The sequence below is a fragment of the Protopterus annectens genome, chromosome 10.part0 (assembly GCF_019279795.1).
Source record: "Protopterus annectens isolate FY-2018-M chromosome 10.part0, PAN1.0, whole genome shotgun sequence".
Classification (NCBI taxonomy): Eukaryota; Metazoa; Chordata; order Ceratodontiformes; family Protopteridae; genus Protopterus; species Protopterus annectens.
The window spans coordinates 1,655,541,079-1,655,562,275 of NC_056744.1; the positions used below are offsets into that span (position 1 = coordinate 1,655,541,079).

General features: G+C 39.6%; 1 protein-coding gene across 1 annotated transcript in view; it reads right to left on the reverse strand.

The window, feature by feature from the left end:
• LOC122813862 (zinc finger protein 880-like) overlaps positions 1 to 11,746 on the reverse strand; it is a 140,022-nt gene extending 128,276 nt beyond the window's left edge. Inside the window, exon 1 of the mRNA XM_044086400.1 lies at positions 11,181 to 11,746. Within this exon, the coding sequence (XP_043942335.1) occupies positions 11,181 to 11,423 (243 nt within the window). The 5' untranslated portion in view covers positions 11,424 to 11,746. The remainder of the gene's footprint in view (positions 1 to 11,180) is intronic.
• Positions 11,747 to 21,197: the final 9,451 nt, after the last annotated feature.

Sequence of the window (21,197 nt, forward strand, 5' to 3'; positions counted from 1 at the left end):
GAAAACTCCCAGATATGCTCTGAATTGTTGCATAACGGTACAAAATATACCGAACCTACAGACATAGCCAACATCCTGGCAGACAGATTCAGTGCAAACTTCTCCCCCCCTTCCCCCCCAAAGGAGCAAATGCCTATCCCAACTGAATGTAACCTCCCTGACATCACAGATGCACAGGTGAAAGCTGCCCTCTCCAAAGCAAAGAACACAGCATCTATGGGACCGGACGGTGTCCTAGGCTGTGTCTTACATGAGCTCCAAGAAGAACTGAACCCTCACATTAAGTCACTGTTCAAACTTAGCCTTACTACAGGATATGTACCCAAAGAATGGCGTACAGCTACAGTGGTCCCACTCCACAAAGGTGGTGCCACAACGGACCCTGGAAACTATCGCCCCATAAGCCTGACTAGTCTGGTCTGTAAAGCTATGGAGCGTATTATCATGGAACTCATAAACAAAGACATTGGGAGCCTCCAGACACTGGACCCTACCCAATTTGGCTTTGTTAAGGGCAGATCTTGCCTCTTAAACCTAGTTGATTTGATTGAAACAGTTACCAAAGCCATAGATGAGGGCAAGGTAGTCCACACAGCCCACCTGGACCTCGCAAAAGCCTTCAACACAATACCCAACTCGGGCATTATAAATAAGCTTACCAGCTTAAATATCAACCCCTATATCACAAGATGGGTTGCAAACTGGCTCAGAGATAGAACCCACATGGTCAGAATCACAGGTGCCATGTCCGAATCCAAACCAGTTACAAGCGGTGTCCCACAGGGCTCAGTTCTGGGACCTCTCTTGTTCGGTATATAATTCTCTGAGGTTCAGGCTAACACGGAGGGATTATGGCTGACAAAGTTTGCAGATGACTGCAAACTGGGGGCCATAATCGATTCTCCAGCTGACACAAGCATCCTCCAAAAGGGTCTCAGAGAGACGGATGCTTGGTGCCAGAGCCACGGCCTCACGCTAAATGCTAAAAAGTGCATAGTCATCCCCTTTGGGAAAAACAAGGTGCCCACAAATTACCACATAGGTGGTAATCCATTAAGTACGTAAGAAGTAATTAGAGATTTGGGGACAAACATAGATAGTAATCTCTCCTTTGATAATCACGTTGCCAAAGTGGTTAGAAAGACCTTCTATATAGCCCACTTTATCATGAAAGGGTTCGCATCTAGATCAAGAGAGGTCATTGTGCCCCTCTACTCGTCACTCATCAGGCCCATAATAGAATACAATGCCCCTTTTGGGATGTACCTTACCAGACACCTGCAGCAACTGGAGAGACCCCAAAAGTACCTCACCAAGAGGATCATGGGCTACAAACAGATGTCCTATGCAGCTCGACTAAAGAAACTCCAGCTCTACTCAGTTGCTTACCACCTACTCAGAGGCGATCTATGCCTAACGTACAAAGCCATGTCAAACCCAGAATTAATGGACATGCTCCACCTCAAAAAATCCAAGTCCCTTAGAGCTACATGCTCAAGGTACCTAAACCTCAGCACAAAAATAAATAGGACATGCTGGAGGGACAGATTCATTTCCCAGAGGCTCCCCTCACTCTGGAATAGAATCCCAATTCATGTTAGACATAGCCCCTCGCTGACCCTCTTCAAGTGATATCTGGACGCGTGGATGGGAAATCGCAAATTCACCCCGGGATCTCTTCCGTGTCCCTGCTAGACAGAGGCACAGTAAACTAATCTTAAAAGGGTACCTTCTGTGACCTACTTTACAGAGGCACAGTAGGCTAATCTAATAGGAAGGCGGAAGCCAAATACACTCTGGCTAGGCTTATAAATGCCCTAGTATCTACCTATGAACCTATGACAATGGTTGCAGATAAGAGATCTTAAGATTTTTTTCCAGTTCAGGTATCTTGCATGTGCCATTGGCACGGTTGCTAGTAATTAAGCCAGAAAATCTGTCAGGGCTGTCTATTTCTTCTTCCCTAGCTACTACAACAGTCCCATGGGCAGTTCTGTTCTGGAGTGGGGAGGCACTGTACATGGCAGCTAGTCCAGGGGATATGGTCACATCAAGATGCCGCACAGCACACAGATATAATGGAGTTGAATATAGTCCAAAATCCAAAAGAGCGCAGTAGGCAAAAGAGGGGCACTCCGACCAGCTTGCAAAAAATCACACGATTTATTAAATATCCACAAATAGCATTAACGCAGTTCATTCACAATACGCGTTTTCGTCCACATACAACTTGGACTTCATCAGATAACACATAATTCCATTAATTACATCTTAAATAGTTCAGAATTAAAACATTAACCAATAAACATCATAAAAAAACATTTGAACACACTAATCAGGCTCTCCCAAAAGGCTCATGAATATTAAGTAGCAAGTTTATGTAATGTCACCACTAAACATATAAGTATTAAATAAAATAGTGTAGAATTCACTTAATACATCTTAAATAAATTTCATAAAATTGATAGTTAATATATTGTTAAAATTATATGTATCATACATGGTTGTTAAAATCTAAACCTTTAAAAAGTGTATATATATATATATATATATATATATATATATATATATATATGTATATAAAAATTTGTTTGACATATAAAAATCAATGTATTCAAGTAGATTGGCACCATCTGCTGGTGTATTGATCATATAACAGTCTTTACACTTTGGCAGCCCTTAGTTTTAATAAAGGTAAGAGAGAAATATGGTCATTTAAACCAGGTGTTTTCGCTGCTTCCAGAGTTATCTGCCACCAAAGTTCTTTATATTCTAACAATTCCTCCCAAGGGCCACCTCTAATATCTCTCTTGACTTGTTCTAATACAAAAAAGAGGAATTTATACCCTTCACATTCCCTAGAGTGTTTGTATAGAGCATTTGTTTCTTTAGCTTTTGAAATTTCGTAAAGGTGTTCATAAATACGTCTCCTCAATACTCTCTCTGTTTTACCCACATAAAATGACTTACAGTTTTGACATGATGCAAGGTAAATTAATCCTTTTGTATCACAACAAAAGTTCCCCTTACTTCTAATCCATCTGTTTCTACTTTCTAAATGAATTTCCCCTTTGTTCATAATATATTCACATTGATGGCAACTTCCACATTTAAAAGTTCCCATTTTCTTTCTTCCCCCTATATAATGTATATTTTCACAATACTTGGTGTTTCCTACATTACTATTTATCTCGAAGATTTTCTTCATATTAAATGAATTTTTGTAAACTACCTTTGGCTTAAATTTTAATATTTCATCTATGTCTGTAAATGACACAAATCTATCCCATTCTCTCTGAAAGATCTCCCTGACCTTGAAATTTGAAGCATTGTATTCCAATACCAAGGCCTGCTGGTATTCATTATAGGTAACTTTATTATTTCTATCCCTGATTTCAGGTAAAAACTCGGATGTAACACCCTTAATAGGTCTAAATTTTGTGCTTCTACCTTTCTCCACTTCCATCCTAATATTTTCAACAAAATTGCCAGGATAACCTTTTTCTTTAAACATAGTCTCTAAAAAAGCACATTCATTAACAAAATCTGACTCCAAACTAGTCATACGGCAACCCCTGACAAACTGTCCTTTCACTATGTTCTTTTTACAATGTGAAGGGTGTGCGCTGTTATAGTGGAGAAAGGAATTACAGAAGGTAGTTTTTCTATAAATTCTGGTTTCAAAATTATTGTTCAACTTGTAGATCTCCACATCCAGGTATTGTAACGTATCAGTTGAAGTCTTATGGGTAAATTTAAGAAAATTAGTGGATTTGTTAATATATTCAATAAATTCACTAAATTTATCATAACCTGCTGTCCAAAAAATTACAATATCGTCCAGAAATCGACGGTATAATGTCCAGCAGGTGTTGAATTTGGAATGTAAGATGAAGCTTTCCTCCCACTGTGCCAAAACTAAATTCGCAAACGTGGGGGCACAAGCTGCACCCATGGAGACACCTTGTGTTTGTTGAAAATATTCCCCATTAAAAATCAAAAAGTTATACTTAAAAGGACTATATCCATAAGTCCCATTATAACAACTTTCTCATATTGGGGTATTTTTTTGTCTTGAAAGATCATTTCCTCAAACATTAATAAACCCGTCTCATAGGGTATGCATGAAAAAAGATCTATTATGTCAATGGTGACAAAAATTAGATCTTCAGTAAATAAATCAGGGGTAATATTCCTTAGTAAGTCCCATGAATCCTTAAGTATTACCTTGTTTTGTGTACAAATGTGTTTAGTTTTTAAATCAATATATTTAGCCAAAGGTAGTGTCTTTGATCCGTCTGCAGACACAATAGGTCTAAGGGGTGGGTCTTCCAAATTTTTATGTATTTTGGGAACACCGAAAATGATTGGTATTCAAGGTTTAGGTACGTATAAGTAGTCATAAGTTGTACTGTCTATTACTTTTTCATATAACATATCTTTTAACAAAATGTCTATCTTGTGATATGCTAAATTAACTTCGTTCCTTGAAACACATGCATATTTCACTTCATCCCTAAGGATTTCATTCATTTTTCCTTCATAAATAATATTCTCCATAATGACTACTCCCCCCCCCCCCCTTTATCTGGTTTCATAATTCTAACTTCTGCATTCTTTTTCAATGAATTTAAAGTCTCATTCTCAGTTTGACTAAGGTTGTTTTTATATATTTTCTTTTGTTGTGCATTTCTGATTTCTTTCTCTAAAATGGTTTCCAAATTCCTGATTTGGGGATGTAGGGGCGGGTTGTAAATGGTTCTACGTACCAAAGCCTTATTGTCGTATACAGAATTGGGGGTCTTGTTCTTAGAGAATAGTACTTCTAAATTTATTTTCCTTAAAAAGTTGAATTGAATATAAAGTTGAGTTGAATATAGTCCCTTCTAACACTGGGACCTTTTCAGGACTTTCTTCCCCAAGGTGTGACTACCACCAGGTCTATCAATATAAAAGTAGTGTAGTATATAAATGAAGTATGGGGGGGGGGACTCCTATTCACTACTTTGGGAGGCAATGAGATTAAGAAAAGGGCCACGTCAACCTGATGCTTTTCTTACAGCTACACATATCCCAAGTCAGGCCAACTTACTTGCAGATATGCTCTTTGATGTTGATGCCTCAAAAGTCATCCTTAGGACAAATCTGTAGTGGATATGAACATTCACTGTTGGAGCAAGCTGTGCTACAATATTTTTTGCAACCTGGATCAACTTCAAGTACAGCAGCTGTTTTTTTCCACTTCATCCTAAGGAACAGACTTCTTGGGATACTCTAGTCCACCAGGGACTTCTGGGTTTACTTCAGGCCTTCCCCTTTTTCCATGAAAATAAGTTCCTGCAGAAAGCACAGATGACTACTAGTCATTCTCAAAGCCCTTTTGGGCCCCACCAGGTATAGTTTCCCGTATTTGGGCCTTTCCTTATACAAAAACCTCTTCTCATACCTTAAACAGATCTTCAAACCCATCCACATGGGAAACCTTGCCTGGGCCTGCAGTCCCTTAAACTGTCATCAGAGTTTCTCTAACTTCATAAATGGCCTGTGACTCTGCAAAGGCCATTTACAAGGAAAATTTACAAGGACATGTGGATAAAGTTCTCTCTGTGGCTGGATGAGCAGGAACTTGGGTCCCCACCCTCATGGTTCTTCACTGTCATCAGGACTCTAGTTACTCAACAGTGAAAGATCACTTGCATTCTTAGGAAGTTCACTCACACTGAAACTCCCCCTTAAAGGACCTGTACCTCCATAAACTTAAATTTCATGTTGCAAAAAAACTAACTTTTCCCCTACTTGAACTGGTGGATCAGATATTCATTTTTTATCCTGAAGAACTATTCTTTTAGTAGCAGTTACCTCAACCAGAAGGGTTTCAGAACTCTAGTCTCTTCCAGCCGAATTACTAGACATTGCATTTCTTAAGGCCAAGGCAGTCTTACACAATCTAACCTACACGCCGGAGGTTGCTAGATATTAACCTCAACCAGTCTACGAGTTTCTGAATCTTCTTCCTCACTTTACTAACAGAGTAGAATATCGGCTATATTATCCGGATGTGCTACTAGAAAATTACGTTACAAGTATGCAGACCGCTGCAAGCTTGGCAAAAAAAAAAAACTACTAGAAGTTCCCACTAACCTCAAGGAGGCCATGAGAGGATAGAGTGGGGGAGAATTTGTAGTTGTCCATCCAATTATCGAGGATTCTCTGAAATTGGCAAGGGAGCTGCTCTGTTTGCCATGTAGTGGCACTTTGTTCTAGAGGTGAGGGATACATTGGGATATGAATCTATCATACCAACATATCTTATTCACCAGTTTAATTAAGACTTTGAGGCCATGAATCTCTGAAGCAAGTTGAGTGATATATTTAGACAAACACATGCCAAAATGTTTATTACATTCAATGGGTCTGAAGAGAAATGAGTAAAAAGGAATTAAGACTTCACTGGATGCAGTGGAAATGCCTTTGGAAATCAGATGAGACAAACAGCGGATTTTATTAATGATGGTTGAACAATAATGAACCATCAGCAAGTGTGTCGACATTCCTTACAGCAGTGTTTGATTGGATGGATGCATTAACTAAGGTATGTGATTTTTTTTTTTACCAAAATGAATTATACTAGAAACCATTGTCCTTGTACCAATTGTTAACATGGTTTAGCCCATGATAGAGCAATTGTGAGAGTCACTGGAATATCAAATAACACCCAATTTACAGTCATCTGCAAACTTTGATAACCCTAGGCCAGGAGTGTTGGCTTGAAGACCTGAGAAACAGATGCCGAATAGGAAAGGGATCAACACTGAGCCCTGTAGTATACCAGACATTTTTCAACCATGATTTAAGCCAAAACCCTATGCACAACAATATTAAGTTTCAGAGATTCACAGAAAAAAAATGTTTCATATGCACACTTAACATGGATTATATAATGGAAAATTAAGAGGAAACAATTCTGTAAAGAATAAAAGGTGCAGTTGTTCCAGCATTTAATAAGCTAATGTTCTGCAGCAAGCAAAGTTTGAATTCTTAAAATACCTGTTAATTTTATTCAGGTGGTTTCTTATCAGTATCAGTAGTGGATGAACATCTGAAATGCTATTTACAGGTAAGAAACAATGCTGTCTAACTGTGCTTATGTACAGTGATATGTATTATAGTTCCCATATTCATAACAGATGTGTTACAACATACAGTTTACTTAGAGAGGTCTAATTACATCATCACAAGTCCAGATAAGGATATAGCAACTGAAATGAAGGTACAGTTGCAACGATTTATGGTAAAGGACCAAACATTACTTAAGACATAAGGATATAAAGTAATAGCTGTCAAGAGCTCCAAGCTCTTGAAGATGGGATTTATAGAAAGACTAACGCTGTACAAGTTTTTTTTTCACATGAGAAAATTATTTATGTTTAAAGCGGCTATGATCTGGTACATAGCTCAGGTCAGTAGAGACCTGGTTCCATGTGACTCGTCCGAGAGATGAAAAAGTTAACACCATGTATGACACTGTATACAGATCAGACAAGAGCTGCGGCTCTGATGACTAAACATCCAGAATTTCTCCAAGTAACATCATATGGAGTCGAGGCCTGTAACAACTCATGTTATGTATGAAAAGCAGAACTGAGGTGGTGGTACTGCGGTAGCGTTGTCACCTCACAGTAAGACGTTGTCCTGTTCGATTCTCAGCTAGAGCATCTTCTGTGTGGAGACATGCGTGAATGGGTGTACCTTCGTTGAAGGTTGTGCATCAGGGCCGGCAACTCGGCATGTAAAAATCTGCTGCCAATCATTAGCGGACCGGAGTTCCGCTGTGGCGACCCCTAACCGGGAAAAGCCGAAAGACACAACATTCTCTACATCAAGATCACATCATCCTTCTAGACTGGAAGAGGAGACTTGCGGGTTTACTAAAGATTTTACAAATGATCAATAGAAGAACCATCCTCAAGATAAAATAACATCATCCAGCAAACGTGGCATAGATACAGCCATGCAGAGGCAGATGGCAGAATATTTCCGTACCTTACGGATAAGCTTGAGATAGCATTCCACAATCTACCTCTACTAAACCAATAGCTCATTTCTTACTTTGATCACACTCTTCGTAAGAACTATATTATGGATCCACCATGAATTCTAAAACTCCTATGTGGTTGGCCATACTGCTACTACCTTTAGGCTGCATGACTCATTCACTACTTTTTCAGTGGAGTAATGCTTCCCCTCAACTCCTGGAATTAGCCTTTTACTTACTGATTGTATCCTCTTATTCTCTTCCATCATTTCTACTAGCCTAGTGGAATTAACCGGGAAGTACAGCAGCTATTTGAAAAACTACAAACTACCCTCAGATATTTAAAAAATTGTCAAATTTGTTCCAAGCCTTCTTTATTCAAAACTACATTTTATTTTTAATTGTGGTGACTTTTACTTTTGTAACCTTATTTTATCAGGTGTCTGATATGAGATGTTTCATTGGTTTATTAAGTGAGAAGTGTGGTATTTAAGTGACTTTGAATGCTGTTGTTATTTTAAGTCTGAAGAAGCGTCCAGAGAGACGTGAAAGCGCTTACTTTTTTTTTTTAATAAAGACATCATTATTTTCCCATTTTTGTGGATTAATTGTCACACAGATTGACTATCCTCCTGGCTTGCTTCGATTGTCGTGGAGTATTCACCTTTCTTCTCCTTGGTTTTGCAACATATTTTACACACAAATTAATTTCTTATTTCTGCTATCACTAGTTAAGAATCCAGTATTCCAACTAAACTTTTTGATGACCTTTCCCAATGTGTCATTATTAAAGGCTGCAGATCCTCTAACATTAGATATAGGTGACAGATAAAGAATCACACAAGAAAATTATATCCTGACTATAAAAATATGACATCAAGTAATAAGCCTACCCATACCTTGTGTAGATGGACATGTCTCAGGGATCCCAGATGTACCTATATGCTATAAGTGAGACAGCCATCATAAACTGTAACGCGACTAAAGAGGTAATTTTGGGTTGCAGACCTTGATACTAGGACTACATACGTGGGACTCAGCTGAAAGTCTGAGGGGCTGTCCATCTCTGGCCTAACATTCAGCACCGCAGTGCCTGCCTTTTCACATCTGTTAATGCCACTACGCTCCCACCAGCTGTACCATCTCTGCCCTAACATTCAGCAGCGCAGTGCCTGCCTTTTCTCATCTGTTAATGCCACTATGCTCCCACCAGCTGTACCATCTCTGCCCTAACATTCAGCAGCACAGTGCCTGCCTTTCCTCATGTTAATGCCACTACGCCCCCACCAGCTGTACCATCTCTGCCCTAACATTCAGCAGCGCAGTGCCTGCCTTTTCTCATCTGTTAATGCCACTACGCTCCCACCAGCTGTACCATCTCTGCCCTAACATTCAGCAGCGCAGTGCCTGCCTTTTCTCATCTGTTAATGCCACTACGCTCCCACCAGCTGTACCATCTCTGCCCTAACATTCAGCAGCGCAGTGCCTGCCTTTTCTCATCTGTTAATGCCACTACGCTCTCACCAGCTGTACACTTTTCCATTTCTTACTTTCCAGGTGCACTTATGCTTGCATTTTATGCACTCAATTTTAAGTTGTCTGTTTTAACACAATCTCTTCATTCTTAACAAGTAGTTCACCACACATGCTTTTATTAACCCAGTCTGTTAACCTTATATCATTAACAAAAACACATATTTCTTTCAGTTCTGCAATGTCCCATATAAAGTCATTTAAAAAGATCAGTCCCAAAGTTTAGAGCTATGGTATCCAGATTTTCACTGCCCAGTGTTTTACCAGTGCTACAGTCGGGATGCACTCCAAATCTTTCTAACTTGTTCATTAACCATCTGTATGGTAACGTGTCAAGACACCTTGTTAATATCTAAGCAGGCCATATCCTCAGTCACTTTCTGTTCACATTTCCTAAGTATCCCTAATAAGAACTGCATTTAATACCACACAAGAAAATCAGGACAACACTTCTGTCCTAGCAGGCGTTAATAGCAAAGTGCTTTGGAAATGGTTCCAAACAGCAAGATTGCTTTATTATAAAATATAAACTTTTATTCATTTAGATCCGTTATGCAATTCCAAATGTTTGAGCCAGGGACATAACACTGGAATGCTGTTCCCATCTTAAAAAGACTTGGAAGATTAACGGATATACTCCAGGTAAATGCTGCCCCTTAATCTGTATAAATCACAGCATAATTTTCATATTAATCTGGGTACATTAAGCACTGGGAAATAACAGTTTTACTTCCCAGAAGTCTTCTTTCAGCAGAGGGGCTAGAAACAGTCTGCTGACAGTTTACTGGAGTAAACTCTAAGATACACAACAGTAAACCCTGTCCACGTCTGTGTGCTATACAATGGGTGAGAGAATATCAAAATATCTGACTAAAAGTTCATTTATGTTGTGAGTTGGTTATTTATTGATAGGTTTAAATCTTTTTAACTCAAAGTGTGCTTTTTTTGCACTGTGAATTGTTTATTTAAGGTGATGCCTTTGACCAAGTATTTTCGTATTTTAAGTCATGTGTTTTGTTGAGTGAAAATAAATGCTTATAAAATTGTTAAATAAATCAGTTCTGATAAAGTCCCATTGGCGATGAAAGCATTTTAATCCAGGTTGATCATGAAACACTCATTAAAGGTTATTCTGAGCTTCATTCCAGTTGTTTTTATTGGTTGAATTACACTGATTATAGTTTGGAATAAAAGGAGTTGTGAATTGGAATAAGCATTACGTTTCTCTAGCAACAGTTTCCTGTTTCAAATGCAGGTTGCCTTGGGATAGCTGTACCTACTCAACAGGGCCTTCAAACTTTTGCTATTATCTGAGCTGTCAAGCAGCCAACTGAAAACTTCTGTGCTAGGAACAGTTCTGTGCCTCTGTTTTCTTTCCTCTCACATCTCTCTTCATATACAAATATGCTCAAGAAAAAAAGTACAAAAGTAAATAACCACATTTTTTATTCTCCCAATGCCATTTTTTTTTTAAACAGTCATTCATTAGCATTAACAGAAATAACTACACACCCACTGCCAAGGATGAAAATTCAAAAACAAAAACACATTCTGCATATCACGTGCAAGAAACAGGTTACTTAAAGCTTATTCATCATGAAATGTCGCTTACCTTATACAGAGTGACTACATCATGTAACAGTACAAAACTGTGGCTGGAATGTTTAGGAACACACAGTGTGCAAACAAAGGCCTCATCCTCCTGACAGAACAACTCCAGTCTCCGTCCATGATCTCCACAGCGCTGCTCTGTTTTCCCATTTGTAGTACACCGATTCTGCAGCTGTACATTTTCACTGCAGACTATTCCCTGTTTTATGTGCACTAGCTTCTCTCTCCGGGATCTTCGAACCATAGTAGCCAGCAATCAATTCTGTGTGTCTTTTGATAGGAAGCTGTCATCCACACTGAAGACAGAAGGGTTTTGTTGTTTTATTTAAAATCTTTTTAACACAAGGCCTATAAAAAAGGTCCACCCACAATGCAGAATCGCTAAGAATGTAGACAAACCGAGCAAACCAGCTGCTATGTGTATGTGTAATCAACAGCCTACATGCTGGGTGTTTTTTTTTTTTTTTTTTTTTTGCAGGTTTCATTTTCAGAGCACAGGAAGTAGAAAGTCTGGAGAAGTGACCGCCCCCATTTAAAGAGCCAGTGTTCACATGTTTTACTTAAAGTATAACATATGAACACTAACTGCTTGTCTCTTTAAATATTAGCTATTAATTCAGTATACAGTTTACAAACTTCTAGTAGAATTTCTTTCAGAGGTCAATTAAAATACACATTTTGAGGAGATTTAAATCTAAGAACACAAATAAGCATGTATCCCTGTGCCAAACTTTTTGTCATATTCCTTTCTCTGCACTACCACTATCTATTTATCTATCCCAGAACAATTAGGACTAATAGCACTTTCACATTTTTGACAGAAAACATACTTATCCCATAAGAAGGTACTTTGATTTTACCAGAATGAAATATTTGTTTGTTTCATTTTATATATTATGACATATTTTCTTAAAATGTTAACATATGTACTTTACGTAATTGATGAAACTGAGTGAGGTTCTGTCCTATGAGTGATTCTCTCTATATTTTCTCGAACGTATGTAAGCATGTTTATTTTTTTTAATTCTATATGATTGATAGTTCAGTTTATGTTTTAAATAGCTAATTTTTGTGTTTAGTTAGGTGAGGATAGTAATCAGATTTTCTAAACACCACATTTCCTTTGTTAGTGCTTGCTATACACTAAATATGATGCATAGATTATGTCTTGTCACCATTTAAAATAGCACATCAGAGATTAAACACCACATGGAGCTTCTATGACACAGCCCTTTTCCCTGATATTCTGGGGGCCATAGACTGTACCCAAATTGAAATAAATTCTTGACGTCCATCAGAAACCCACACAATCAAACTGACCAGGGGTGCAGCAGTGCGCTATTGCAAATAAGAAACATTATAAGGCATATGTTTTGGCTGCTGAACACTTTTGCTGTCTCGTTATATCTGGCGGTGCCCTGTAGGCTAAAATACTGACCATGTGTGCTACTGTTACATCTTATTATAGTTAGAAAGCAGTTACATCAGGGTGACCTCTTGTAGGGCCAGCACATCCCAGCACCATAGATGGTGGTAGCTGAGACAGACGAGAAGTTCGAGGAGGAGTCAGTACCAGGGGCTGACCGTGCCAAATGGAGTCGGGCACAGGAAGAGGCAGTACACTCCACATAGTTTTATAACATAACAATGAAATACTGAAACAGCTACTCTAGAGTAAAAGTGATGAATGCAAAAATACCAGACTGTGCTTACCTATGCATAGGCTGGTCAGACTGCACATCAGATGTAGCAGCCCAACTAACAGTGTACAGAGGACAGGGCACAGTTATCATTATCTGCAAAGGTGGGCAAGGAAGTACTGGAGTGCATGTCTTTCACAGGGAAGTGTAGCAAAATAAAAAGTGTATTTAAGTGAGGTGTTAGAATTTGCTTTGGGAAGGTTTATGTATAGAAGGTTTAAAGTCTATGGTTGTGTGTGATCTGCCATGGGCTGTGTGTGTGTGTGTGTGTGTGTGTGTGTGTGTGTGTGTGTGTGTGTGTGTGTGTGTGTGTGTGTGTGTGTGTGTGTGTGTGTGTGTGAGTGTGTGTGTGTGAGTGTGAGTGTGTGTGAGTGTGTGAGTGTGTGAGTGTGTGTGAGTGTGTGAGTGTGTGAGTGTGTGAGTGTGTGAGTGTGTGTGAGTGTGTGAGTGTGTGTGAGTGTGTGTGAGTGTGTGAGTGTGTGAGTGTGAGTGTGTGAGTGTGAGTGTGAGTGTGAGTGTGAGTGTGAGTGTGAGTGTGAGTGTGAGTGTGAGTGTGAGTGTGAGTGTGAGTGTGTGAGTGTGTGAGTGTGTGTGAGTGTGTGAGTGTGTGTGTGTGTGTGTGTGTGTGTGTGTGTGTGTGTGTGTGTGTGTGTGTGTGTGTGTGTGTGTGTGTGTGTGTGTGTGTGGACACTTGTGTTTGTGTGCATGTGTGCATGTGTGTGCATGTGTGCGCATGTGTGCAGAGATACAGCCACAACACATGGGGCAGTACCTGTGGCTTGTTCTACTGGACAGGTCCAGGTTAATGTATGGCAGGGTGTTAAGCTTCATGTGCACGTCTCTGACCATGACAGCTGGCGCTAGCAGAAGATGCACTGGCTGTACAATAACCCTGATTTGATGTTGGTGTGCTGCATGACCTACATCTGTGTCCTCTAGTAGAAGCACCAGCATGATGCAGCCATAAGCACAGAGACAGTCCCCTCTAGGCTTTGAAAACTTCACAATCAATGTTGCTGTGAAACTACTGACACTACAGGAGCAGGGTCTCCTTCATCCAGGGCCATGTCTGCTAACATCTGTGGGTGTAGCAGATAACCAGACATGATTATGGACCCCCACTCCAGATGAACAACCCAAAGAAGGCATCCATGATCCAAAGTGTCATTCAGTCTATCCAGTGACTCACTAATATGTGTCAAGTGCAGCCTGAATCACCCTCACTACCTCTACTATGGTGGAACTAGCCAATGCTTCCATGATGGCCCTGCACATACATTGGGTGGCAGCTACTAAACCACTGGCCTCAGGGGGAAGTCAGTCTCCTTGTAATGACATCCCTGCCCACAATGCTAGGGGCAAATTCAGACATTTATCATGGTGGCCATCACACACTTCCCTGATCTATAGTGCCCTCATCAACCTGTCAACTCTTAGATGGTTGTGTTTCTTGAGTCCATAGTGTCAGTATTGGATATAGGGGTCACACTCCCTGTGTCCAACACACACACACACACACACACACACACACACACACACACACACACACACACACACACACTGTACCCCTGATTTTGCCAGCTCCTCACCACCATCACTGTCAGAGGCTACAGATCCTCAAACATCAGATGCAGGTGCCAGGTAAAGAATCACCAAAGAAAATTATATCCTGACAACTATAAAAATATGACATCAAGTAATAAGCCTACCCATACCTTGTGTTGATGAACATGTCACAGGGATCCCAGATGTACCTATATGCTATAAGTGAGACAGCGCTCATAAACTGTCATGTGACAAACAGATAATGATGGGTTGCAGATCTTGATACTAGGACTGCATACCTGTGACTCAGTTGAAAGTCTGTGGGGCTTGTCCATCTCTGCCCTGACATTCAGCACCACAGTGTGGAATTCTGTGGAGGTGGTACTTCTAAGTGAGGCAAGGAACTCTTCTTAGTGCATTATGGGTGATTCGGTAGATGGTCCACCAACTGTTGCTCTCCGTTCCTGTGCCAGGGTCTCTGCATTGTGGGTGGTAGCATGGATCATATCTGTCAGCCTACAGTGGACCATATCATTATTATGATTTTGACTACCCACACCAGACTTGGGCACAGAAGGGCTGGGTGGTAGAATGAACTACAAAGAGACATCTATCATGGAGATGGAAGGCCTTTAGTATCATTTCATTTTCAGCACCAGTAAACTTGGACTTGTGGGTGGATGTGGAAGCAGGTTGTGTACTTGTTTGTGTGTGTGTTTTCTCTGTCCATTTCTTAGGCATAGCTCTGTTGGTATGAAAAACAATAGCATTAACAGCCTATATGGGCCTTAGAAGTACAGACAGTAATATTATCCAAACAGGACAACTAGTATGCTGTATTTGAGCCTGACGCATACATATATGTATCAACAAACAATCTTTATGTGAATATCAGGTATATACACACACACACACACACACACACACACGCACACACTCAAAAAACAAGCACATAAGAGCAACTGCACAAGCACATGAACATTATAACAGAAGTGGTACAAAAGCTGTGCCTAATCACATACATGCAAGGCACACAACAGTATAATGTATTGGGCAGTATTGTTGCTACAACCATCTGAAACAGTGCTGCATGTTACTACATTCAGTGCACTTACAAAAAATGTACCCCTTAAGACAGATTGCCCAGTTAATTTACAAGCACTGAGAATCTGACATCACCTGTATCAGACAAAAAGTAGCATTCATGTTATGTAAGCAAATAAGTTATTTAGCAAAAATGTACTATAGGATTCAAACACTATTTTTTTTTGTAGCATGATGACATTCTATGATTCTGGTTGCCCTGAGTTCATGTAGATTCACCCTTCTGAGCCCAGTGGTTATGTTAATTACTGTTAGTCCCATTATTGTTTCTAAATCACTCAATTTCCACAATGAACAAACAAGGTAAACATCCTGGTGATTCCTTCACGATGTCATGCACATACCTGCATACTTTTGATAAGCTCTGTATATTCAGGATCAGCCCATTCGTTTAGGGGTGTGTGAATTGTCATCCCATTAGTAACCATCTGAAGGTGGAGTCACTGTAGATTATGTATTCTCAGCAGTACATAAAGGGCTGATGAATGCCATGTCTCATACCCTGAAGTGCCATTTGAACCATGACAATACAATACAATACAATGCAATGCAGTACAATACCTATATCTTATTATTGTGCCATACTTTATGCAAATTAGGTGCCCTTCAGGACCCAATGGTGCAAGATGGATAGGACATGAGAGAACTATTTTGGATGTCAGTGCTCTGCCATCTTTCCTGCCATCTTTCAAGGTGAGACATTATGGCTAGAGAAGGAGAGGGTGGGGCTCCTTTTATAACACAAAGGTGGTGAGAAGAGGAATCAAAGATTTTGCTGGATGTCCTCCAGAAGCATTATACCAAGAGTCTCCCGCGGGGGGAGGGTGGCTATACCAGCTATACCACACATACATCACAGTGTAAGGCTGATTCCTGGAATAGTTTGGCCAAGGCTGTCACCTGTGCTTCTAGCATCCCATGTATGGGGGAACAGTGCCACCATGTCAACGCAAGCCTAACTTCTTTTTCCGATGGGAAGATAAAGTTAAGGCATGCTCCCCATCTCTGTACTAAAAGTATAAAATCATATAGATATCCAAATAGCATGGCAATAAATGACACCACCTAATTTTTCATTATGCCCTTTTTTTATAGCTCCATCCTCTGTATAGATGAAAAGGAAGAGACAGATGCAAAGAAGCAGCACCTGAGAGAATGACAATGTAAGTATACATGCTGTCATACAAAATGTCTCTATTTTTATAGATACAGCTGTAGTCTTTTAACTTGTATTCCTCCATACCATATGTGTGAGTATTTTCATACTACAAGGGCATTAGTATGTGTGTACAATGTTAGAAGTAACTTCTGCATACATCCTCATGTATATGTAGATGGATGAATCCTCATGTGCTCTGACATTGTTAATATGGCTGCCGGTTCAATTCTCACCCCCCCAAAAAAAAATAAATGTGCTGTTGTCAAAATAAACTGATTTGTTGCCCCACTAATATGAATGCGGTAATACACTAACCACATATGTAGCATCCATAAGTATTATTATGGCAATGGCAATATGTAGTAGAAGTATATGTTTCTTGAATATCATCTGTTATGGACATAGGCATTGTGCGGCCAGCATGTGTATTATGTATATTTACATTTTTATTAAAGTCAAAACACACACTGGAGCACTGTCCACAGTGTGTTGATAATGACCTCCTGCTGTTAATATTCTATAATGTTAGACTGCATGTGAGAATGCCTTTGGTTACTTCCCAACCTGTGTCAGGTAGACTTGTACAGTGCTACCAACCAGTAGCATTCCAAATGGAGGTGGCACTTTTGTCTCCTGTCAGGAGCTGGCAGACTTTGAGGGGATAAGAGACAGGCGCTTGGATGTCCATATCAATCACATGGAGAGTTATCTCCACTTTCTGAGGCAGGGCCCAGTGGTGATGGTGCCTAGGCTGATGACTAAGCTCTCATTGGGTCTAAGCTGGTAAGGAATACATTTGTGAACACCCACTCTATCCCCCAACCTGGTGTTCTCCCTCCCTTTTGTGCCCATGCCTACCCCTGTATGTTGTACAATCCTCCCCTCACCATTGTCTTCCTTGTTTGCCTGATGCTTCTTTTACCATTGTGTTCCTCCTCCCTCACTGAGTTACCTCATATCATGTTTGTCAAGTCTGTCTTTTCTTCCAACCTATCCTCCCCCTCTTATTTACATGACTTCTGTCGCTCACCAGGTCAGGAAGAAACAGGCAAATATTGTGGGTTCTTTTTCAAGCAGCTTTATTATATACAAACACATCATAAACGAAGCTAAGTAACTTTAACTGATAAACAAGCTAGCTATTGTGCACATAGATGTTAACACTCTGGCTGCACCTTCAAAATGGCACTGAAGCTAACACGTGCTTGGTATTTATATGTGCACACAGACATTGGAAATACTTCTTAAAGATACATCACACCTGTTATTCTGCATCCTCCCGCTTTGAAAAATGAATCAGGCATTGTCACTGGTATCATACCTCTTAACCACTTAGAGCAAGAAATCTGGACAAAGCCTAAAATATTTGGGGGACAAAGGCCTAAAAATAGGGACACATTTTAAATATTGGTCTTGTAAACTTAAAATGTTGCTAGAATAACAGAATTTGCATTAGCATGCATTTTTCAGAAGGACATGAAGTCTGAAACTTAAATGTATGTCATTATTTAGTGACTTCAAACCTCAGCGATTTGTCAGAAAACCACATTTTTTTGAGGAATAGAAAAAAAATATAAGGCAAAAATCTGAACATTTGAGAGGTATGATTGGTACTGACTAATATGCAATTTACACAGGAATGATTTTCATCATGCAATTATACAAAGTTAGGTACATTTATACAATTATGTCCAAGTTGCTGTGTATTTCACATTAGGCTTCGAAGTGAGACCATATCATGTGACATAAAATTTGGGATCTGGTTTAACAACTGGGGTTATCTCTGCTGACTGTTCAATGTCAGGAACCTTGGGACCATCTGCCGGAACAGTATCAGGAGTCAAGACACATTCTGGAACAGGAATATCATCTGGATTGCAATGAGAGTTAGAGTGTTTATCACAGGTACGATGCTGCAATATCAGTTCTGCTACAGGATGAACATATCTGTGATTTCTTCTGTACTCCACACCCAGATTTAGCAAAACAGGATCTCAGCTCTGCACATATACTCGTTACTTGACCCATCCATTCGAAACCTTTTCCTGTTTGTATCCTCACTGTTTCTCCTTCTTTCAACGAACAAAGAAATCTTCTCAATTTGTCATAGATGGACTTTTGAAAAGAACACTTTTTAAATAACTGGGTTCTAATGGCTTTGTTGTTTTTAGCTGTATGCTTCAATAAACTAGAACCAATATGCAATGTTGTTCTGGTTTGCCCAAATAGAAGTCTCCAAGCAGGTATGTTTCTGAGATTGAGTAAATTCAAAAAAACATTGGTATTATCACACTTTGACTTCTCAAGTAATTGCTTTGCACTCTGTACTGCACATTCAACAAGTCCATTTGATTGTGGATACTCTGGACTACTAGTAACATGTATGAGGTCCCATTCTCTTGCAAATTTCTTAAACAATTGACTGGTAAATTGGGTACCATTGTCAGAGATTAATTTCTGTGGACTGCCATGGACTGAGAAATAGTGTTTCAACTCAGTAATGACTGTAGTAGAAGTTAGATTAGGTAGCAGATTGATCTCAAGCCAATTCGAATAAGAGTCTACCAGTACTAAGTAATGTTGATTGTTCCACTCGAATATGTCTGTAGCTACTGACCAAGGTAGTTCAGGGATTTGACGTTGCTGAAGTGGCTCTTTTTGCAAATGTGGTTTAGAACTATTACATACTGAACAGGATGAAAGTAGTCTATCAATGTCTTTCGCCAGAGAAGTCCAAAACACAAGTCCTCTCACCCTTCTCTTAGTAGATTCGGAACCTGGGTGACCATGATGAAAAATGTGGATATACTCTTGTTGTATAGAAGCAGGAACAGCAATTTTAGGACCTTTGAAAACAATGCCATCTTCCATCAACAACTCATCTCTGTAAGGAAAGTAATGTTGCACATCTGGTGATACACTAGATTGCTTTGATGGCCATCCAACACTGATGTGGTGATTGAGCTTTTGCAAAACTGGATCAGTCATTGTATGATTTTGTAGCTCATCAAGTCTTGTGGTAGAAAAATTATGCACTTCCATGACATCAAAGTCAAAATTCTCTGCATCGAACTGTTCCATTGTATTTCTGGGCAATCTGGATAAGTTATCAGCCAGATAAAGAAGTTTGCCTTTCATATTGACCATTTTGAAGTTGTACTTTTGCAATTTAAGCATCATTCTTTGTAATCTCACTGGAGCTGAATGCATAGGCTTCTTTAAAATAGTAACTAAACGTTGATGATCAGTTTCAATTTGGATATCTCGACCATAGATATAATCATGAAACTTGGAACATGCAAACCCTATTGCCGAAAGTTCCTTCTCAATTTGAGCATACTGCATCTCAGTTGGGGTAAGTTTTCTAGATGCATAAAACTACTGGCCTGGCTTCTTGAAGAATAACTGCACCTAAACCAAATTTTGAAACATCGCAGGAAAGAGTTACCGATTTGTTGACATCATAGTACCTTAATGTTGGTGGGGTAGCAATTTTCTGCGTAAGAAATTGAAATGCTTTCTGGTGTTGTTCTAACCATGACCATGTAACATTTTTGCATGTGAGCTCTCTCAAAGGTGCTGTCAGTTCACTGTAGTCTGGCACAAACTTGCCTAAATAGTTGACCATACCAAGAAAACGTTGTAGAGCTTGCACATTATCCGGTGCTGGCAATTTAAGAATGGCTGCTTGCTTGGACGGGTCTGGTCTCAAGCCAATACTTGTAAATAAATGACCAATGTATGTAACTCCTGGTAGTCTGAATTTGCACTTCAAGAGGATTGAGCTTTAAGTTCACTTGACATACTCTGTCTAGAACTCTCTTTTAAGATTTCTGTCATGTTCTGCCTTACGATTGCCTCCAACCAATAAATCATCTACTATTATGGCACAAGAATAACCTGAAAAAATTTGCTCCATTTCATGCTGAAAGACTTCACTTGCAGAATTTATTCCAAATGGCATCCTGAAGAATCTATATCTTTCAAATGGGGTACTGAATGTAGTCAGTAGTGAAGATATGCGATCAAGCATCACTTGCCAAAATTAACTTTTTGCATCCAAGACAGAAAAAAACAGTGGTATTTGGTATCAGGGCTGCGACATCTTCAACTGTATACATGGGATGATGCTGTTTCTTCAATGCTTTGTTCAAATTTCTTGCATCAATACATACTCTGATTTCATCTGAGCCTTTTTTATGAGATGCTACCATGGATGACACCCATTCTGAAGGTTCTGTAACTGGACAAATTACACCCTGTTGCACCATTTTATCCAACTGAGCTTTGACTTTATGCTGCATAGCTATTGCAACTTTTCTTGCTGGTCTGACCACTGGACTGATCTCTGGGTCTAGTTTCATAGAACACACCACTGGAAGTTTGCCCAACTTGTCATTGAAAACATCAGCATACTCTGAAAACATAGTGTTAGTGAAGCTGAAACTGGGACACATGCTTATTTGATGAACTTCTTTGGTAAAAGAAAGCAGATTCATTCTCAAACTGT